The sequence below is a fragment of the Podarcis raffonei genome, chromosome 3, assembly GCF_027172205.1.
Source record: "Podarcis raffonei isolate rPodRaf1 chromosome 3, rPodRaf1.pri, whole genome shotgun sequence".
NCBI classification, from domain to species: domain Eukaryota; kingdom Metazoa; phylum Chordata; class Lepidosauria; order Squamata; family Lacertidae; genus Podarcis; species Podarcis raffonei.
Genome location: NC_070604.1, coordinates 90,068,101 through 90,074,674, shown reverse-complemented (window position 1 = coordinate 90,074,674; position 6,574 = coordinate 90,068,101). Strand labels below are relative to the sequence as shown.

At 47.1% G+C, this 6,574-nt stretch overlaps 1 protein-coding gene across 2 annotated transcripts in view; it reads left to right on the top strand.

Moving 5' to 3' along the window:
* Positions 1 to 3,399: 3,399 nt before the first annotated feature.
* LOC128411020 (uncharacterized) overlaps positions 3,400 to 6,574 on the top strand; it is a 77,998-nt gene continuing 74,823 nt past the window's right edge. Inside the window, exon 1 of one of the 2 annotated variants that reach the window (XM_053382958.1) lies at positions 3,400 to 4,147. In XM_053382958.1, the coding sequence (XP_053238933.1) occupies positions 3,971 to 4,147 (177 nt within the window). In that variant the 5' untranslated portion in view covers positions 3,400 to 3,970. The remainder of the gene's footprint in view (positions 4,148 to 6,574) is intronic. The other variant, XM_053382957.1, reaches the window with a different exon arrangement.

Genomic DNA, 6,574 nt, shown 5'->3' with positions numbered 1-6,574 from the left:
TAAGGCATAAGAAAATCTAAGTATTTAATTTAGGCCTTTGATTTTCTATTTATTGGGGTGTGTGTAGACATCCTGCTCCAGAAGTCTCAGGGTGAGTAATAACAACCAAAAAGCCAATGTAAAATATTTGCTTGAAATGAAATACCAATCCATCTACTAGCTCATGGGAGTGTTTCCAAAAACAGGAACAGCATTTGAATCTCATAAACAGCCAAGGCCTGAACAACAGTGCCCTTTATTTATTTTTTTACAATTATTTCCCACCTTTCATCCTTCATGGAATCTAAGGTAGGATGGTTCCCAGACAGTTATCCAATCCAGGCACTACCCAGACCCAGGTTAGTATAGCTCCAGCAAAGCAATGGCCTTGTGTGCCTTCAGACCAGATCTGAACAACAGAATGATCTTCATATGCTGCAAGGTTTCCTGGAGCAGTTCAGTGGTAAGTGCCTTTGTTCTTCAGCTCAAAGGACCTCAGCTCAGGACCTGCTGGAACTCGACAGATGAACAGCCGTGAGATAATAATTATAGCATGGAGCTGCTCCGCTCTGCACAGAGTGCCCAGCACCCATCAGATAATAACGGTGCTCAGGGAGTATTTGCAAGGTCATTAGCAAATTTCCTTTGGCGCTCCTGCCTGGGTTCTTCAAGAGGACACACCACAAGGCTGTGTATGACAAACATTTCTCTGGTGTAACTTCCCCTTTTAAGCCTGCTGTACTTTTGCAATCTGTAAGGGTACAAGTGGAGCCCTTTTTCAAGGAAGGAGAATGTCCTTGCTCTGTCTTCCTAGTTGCAGCTGGTTCCCTTGGGCATGGCCAGAATTTTTGTTAGAGTGAGCCTTTTTTTTGAGAGAGATCGACCCCAAAAGTTGTTGAGCTTTTGGGGGGAGATAACGGGTAAAAATCCTCCCCAAAGAGGACATTATGGGGAGCAGGCTTTGGCTAGAGGGAGCAGAACCTCAGTTAATTGAGTATTTTTAATGCTTTTCAATATTTTTTGAGGATTTCCTCCTCCCTTGCTGGTTGCCCCAGTCTCCTGAATAAGCAAACTGAGTGTGGCAATGTTCTCTGATCAGAATGGTAGTCTTGTCTCTGCCTTTAAAAGGAGCACGTGCACACATATATACTTATGTAGAAATGTACCCATCCTTTCATTTAGTTAAATATGCTTCTTTAGGTGTAGTTCTGGCTTTTTTGGGTGGCGGGGGGAGGGGGAAATCATGCCAAACATAAGTTTGGTTAGATACCATGGCGAGACACCATGCCCAGGGACAACTCTACCAGCAGTGGAGTTCTAAATACACTGCTGGGCTAGTCAACATGGTGGCTTCCAGATATTTTGCACTGACAACTCCTACCAGCCCTACCCATTGGCCATGCTAGCTGATGCCTTTGAGGGTGAAGACTACTTTTGGAAGGCTACAACACCTGCTGTGTCTGTAGAGACGGATATGGGAGAGAGATGTTTTGTTGCAGCTGGGGCAAATAAAGGCGTCTGGTTGCGATCCTGCAGATGCACCATGGCTTTTCTTCTCTCTGTGCTCCTCCCAGTGGTCATTCCTCCTCTGGTCACTGCTATGGATGTACAATCTGACTGTCTGTCAACGTCTTTATAAATGACTTGGATGAAAGGATTGAAGAGATGCTCATCACATTTGCAAATGATACCAAACTGGGAGGGGAAGCTAATGCCGCAGAAGACAGAATCAAGATTCAATGAAACCTTAAACAGATTGGTGAACTGACAATAGGAACAAATGTAAGTTTTTGCACTTAGGCTGGAAGAACAAGCTGCATAAATAAAAGATGGGGGACATCTGGCTTGCCAGTTCTACATGTGAAAAGGATCTAGGTGTCTTAGTAGACCACAAGCTTAACATGAGCCAACAGTGTGAGATAGCAGCAAAAGAAAGCTAATGCTTTTCTAGGCTGCATCAACGGAAGTATAGTGTTCCAATCAAATGAAGTAATAGTCCTTCTCTATTCTGCCTTGGTTAGGTCACACCTGGAGTACTGTGTCCAGTTCTGGGCACCACCATTTAAGAATAATATTGACAAGCTGGAATGTTTGCAGAGGAGGGTGACCAAGGGCTCATTCTGCTCACACCTGGAGTACTGTGAAGAGGAGGGCAACCAAGATGATCAAGGGTCTGGAACCCAAGCCCTATGAGGAGCAGTTGAAGGAGCTGGGTATGTTTAGCCTGGAAAAGTGGAGACAGAGAGGAGATACAACAGGCATCTTCAAGTATCTAAAGGGCTGTCAGATGGAAGTAAGCTTCTTTTCTCCTCCTCTGGAGGGTAGGACCCAATCCAATGGCTTCAAGTTACAAGAAAATAGATTCCTACTAATCATCCAGAAGTACTTTCTGATGGTAGGAGCTGTTTGATAGTGGAACAAACTCCCTGGGAAGGTGGTGGACTCTCCTTCCTCGGAGGTTTTAAAGTTGAGATTCCTTCATTGCAGGGGTTGGACTAGATGACTCTGGAGGTCTCTTCCAACCCTACAATTCTCTGCTGGAGTGTAGGCCACTGAAGCTAATGCCATAATAAATTTGTTAGTTCTGAAGGTGCCACAAGGCTCTTCATCGTATGCACATTCATGGGTGCTATGCATATCTCAGCGGCTAACAAAATAGATCAGTTATTGCTAGCAAAGCATTTCAGCTTCTGCCTTAACATGGTGCTGGAAATAATCTCTTTTTTGTTAGTCTCTGTAATAAATATATGACGTTAGTGATTCACGGCATCCTACCACGATCCAGAGTGGGTGGCGCTGTGGATTAAACCACAGAGCCTAGGACTTGCCGATCAGAAGGTTGGCGGTTCGAATCCCAGCAATGGGGTGAGGTCCCGTTGCTCAGTCCCTGCTCCTGCCAACCTAGCAGTTTGAAAGCATGTCAAAGTGCAAGTAGATAAATAGGTACCGCTCCGGCGGGAAGGTAAACAGCGTTTCCGTGCGCTGCTCTGCTTCTCCAGAAGTGGCTTAGTCATGCTGGCCACATGACCTGGAAGCTGTATGCTGGCTCCCTCGGCCAATAAAACGAGATGAGTGCCGCAACCCCAGAGTCGGCCACAACTAGACCTAATGATCAGGGGTCCCTTTACCTTTACCTTACCAGGATCCAGAGCAAACTTTCTGAAGTGCTGAATAAAACTTTTCAAATCGTGTATACACGCACGCACTGTATGCTACTAGTGATCTCCAGCCCTCGTTTCAAGAGGGGGGGATCCTTTCGGATTTAAGGATCTGCAGCTGCCAGGGTTTATGGCATCCGGCGCCTCTGGATCTCCCAGCCCAGAGGGAGGGTTGCGCGCGTGCGTGAAAGGCGACTTTCCCCTTCTTCCTTTTGGTTTCCCTTTAAATGGAAGCCCCGCCCACTGAAATTGACACAGTCCTCCTCGGCCGGGCCAATGGGCGCCTCGGATGCGTGTTCTGTTTGTTACAAGTTTCACACAGCTCGAAGGCAGCGAGAGGGGAGCGTGGAAGAGAGAAAAAGGAGCCGGGTCGGGTGCGCGAGGGAGGAAGAGCGCGTGTGCCCAGGAGGAGCGATGCTGCCCAGGGGCTGCGGGCGACGGGGAAGCGAGTGAGCGGCATGGCACGTTAGACCCGCTGCCATGAGCGGAGCCCCGGGCCTCTGCTGGGAGAGCTTGCTCAGCTCTCCCTAAGTTCTTGCTGCTGCTCCGCTTTTGCCTCTCTTGCTAAGCCCCGCTAGAGCTGCTCCTTTACCTCGGCTGCCTCTGCAGCCTGCGAAGCAAATGAAAGGATTTGCTGTGTAATATCTATATACGTGTTGGAAGAAAAGGAAGGGGGAAACAAAAACCAAAGACTGTGCGTGGCAGTATTTTTCATCAACAAAACCCAGACCCATCCAGGCTGTTGTCTGGAAGGAAAGGGGCGCAAGATCGAATTTCTCTCTGCAGATCCTGCCCTCTCCAAACTACAAGTTGGGTGTACCTGAAGTTGCTGAATGCAAGCTATTCTGAGTGCCTCCAAGCGTGGCGGCGGCGGCGGCAGCGGCAGCCGATCTAGATGTGCGTGGGTGCTTAACTCTTTCCCGGCTCTCTGGATTTGTACCATGCTCAAGATCCTCACGAAGAAGCTCAGGAATCAGAGTTTGAATGAGATCCAGCCCTTCCAGTTAAAGGTAAAAAAAAAAAAAAAGGGAGCGCGCAGTTGGTTGTATATTCCAAAGCACGTCTCATTTTTTATTTTTGCGTTGAGCTGTACTGATTGCAGAAACTCTATACTGTATATTGTTAGCATGGCCAGGGCTCGTTTTCTCCCTTTCGCATCCTGCTCGTGGCACGAGTTAACCGTGAGAGCTGCGTATGCACTTGAATAAGGCCTGTTCCTTTCGAGGGCCAGGTTGTCTTTGTCCACACAGCAGCTCAAGGGATGGAGGAGGCCTTGCACTTCCTTGGACAGCCTGGAGCCTCGAAAAGTGCCCTGTGTGGATGCAAGGGTTCTTAGCAAAGTGCATATTTTGTGTATTGCGGATTATATTTGAAGGGAGACATTTTTTGAGGTCGAGAGTGGCTCCTGCAAAGAGAGGGGGCTGTGCCACTCTGAAAATAAATAAATAAAACATTTGGGCAATATTTAGAAGTTGGTGAAGTGCTTTGCTAGGCACGGGTTTTGTCTGTTCTAAGTCTGTAGATATTTCCAAATTACTTGAGAGTAAGCATATCTCCACCCCCCCATAAAATAAAATAAAGTAAAATAAAACACAGTGGAAATTACTTGTTGTGGCGAAACATGTTTAGGATTGCATGGTATAGTTACAGTCTGGTGCTCACTTAAGAGCAAGCCTTTGAGCTCTGCAGGACTGACTTCTGAGTAAACATGAGTGGATCAGGCCGTACCTTTTACCTGCCCCTTACAGCTCTCTTTATTGGCAAATTACTGAGTAAGTTAATTCATTTTTATGGACTTGCCTGTGTCTGTCTGGATATTGTCAGGGAGTTCATAAAGGCTAGGGACTCCAGACACATCTGCACCATATGCTTGTCGCACATTGCACACACATTTATTCAAAAGCTTCTCCCAAAGATTCCTGGAAAGTGTAGTTTAGTCTTCACAGAGCCACAACTCCCAGCACCCTTAACAAATGACAGTCCCCGGGAATTTTTGGAGGAGACCATGTGCTTCAAATGTGGCCTCCCGTCTGCAGGGCCAGACTTCTTTTCCTGCCTCCCCCCCCAATATAACATTTGATTAGGGCCCAGGGAGCTGTGGGTGCTCTAGATAACCCTCAGCCAGCACAGGTGTGCTGAGAGATGTAGTCCAAAGCATTTGGGGGCACCATGTTGGGGAAGCCTGCCGTAGACAAAGCTCTTCCAGACCCCACAGTGAACTTGGCCATGCTATCTGAAGTCAAAGTCTCCAGGCATCTCTAGGAGAGCAGTGTCTGGGTAGGAGCTAGCTGGGGGTAGAATTGTGACTGCCTTTCTGAGCATGTGTGGGTCTAGATTGGCTTTCTAGACCCAGCGCCTGTCAAGTTTTTGTGCCAAGCTTTGGTTTTAAGCAGCTGTCCTGAAGGAATTAGCACAAGTTCTTGTAAAGCTGCCACTGCTTCTTCTCAAAAGAACACAGTTGGAGAGGAAAAGGTGTTGGAGACTTGCACAAGCTGGAGAACAGAAAAAGTTCAGCATTTGTTCAAACTTGATTTCTTTCCCCTCTTCCCTCCCCCTCCAGATAAATATGTCCTGGAATGGGGAATATATACAGTAGGTCTCTGGTTCTTAGTATAGCTTCTAGTTAATAGCACTGAGTCGGGCTTGGAGTGTTGAAACAAACTTCTGAACATAGGCAACTAGAAATTAGTAACTTTTGCTTTTTTAAAAAAAAGCAGATGGAAATAATGATGCTGCCTACTTCATAAAGGGACACAGTAAAGTATACACTTCTGAGAACAAAATGGTGCCTGATGTTCAAATGTCTCTTCATATCCAGTGGTTGTGGGCTAGCTGGCATATTAATGTTTTGTTTCACTTGGATAAAGTATTGGATTGCAGTCCTGGATTTAGGTAAAGGTAAAGGGACCCCTGACCATTAGGTCCAGTCGTGACCGACTCTGGGGTTGCAGCGCTCATCTCGCTTTATTGGCCGAAGGGGGCCGGCGTACAGCTTCCGGGTCATGTGGCCAGCATGACTAAGCTGCTTCTGGTGAACCAGAACAGCGCACGGAAACGCCGATTACCTTCCCGCTGGAGCGGTGCCTATTTATCTACTTGCACTTTGACGTGCTTTCAAACTGCTAGGTTGGCAGGAGCAGGGACCGAGCAACAGGAGCTCACCCCGTCACGGGGATTCGAACCGCTGACCTTCTGATCAGCAAGTCCTAGGCTCTGTGGTTTAACCCACAGCACCACCCGCGTCCCTGGATTTAGCTGGTAGTAAATACAATTTTGAAAAAATACATGTTATGGGACAGAATCTATAATCTCTCTTGGGTCTGTTTCATGGAGGTGTGCCCCAAGGTAACTACAGTTGTACACAAAAGTCAGTTTATGGGGTTGTCTCTCTCACCTGAGCATCACAAAAAGAATCATAGCCTAGGCTATGATGTTGC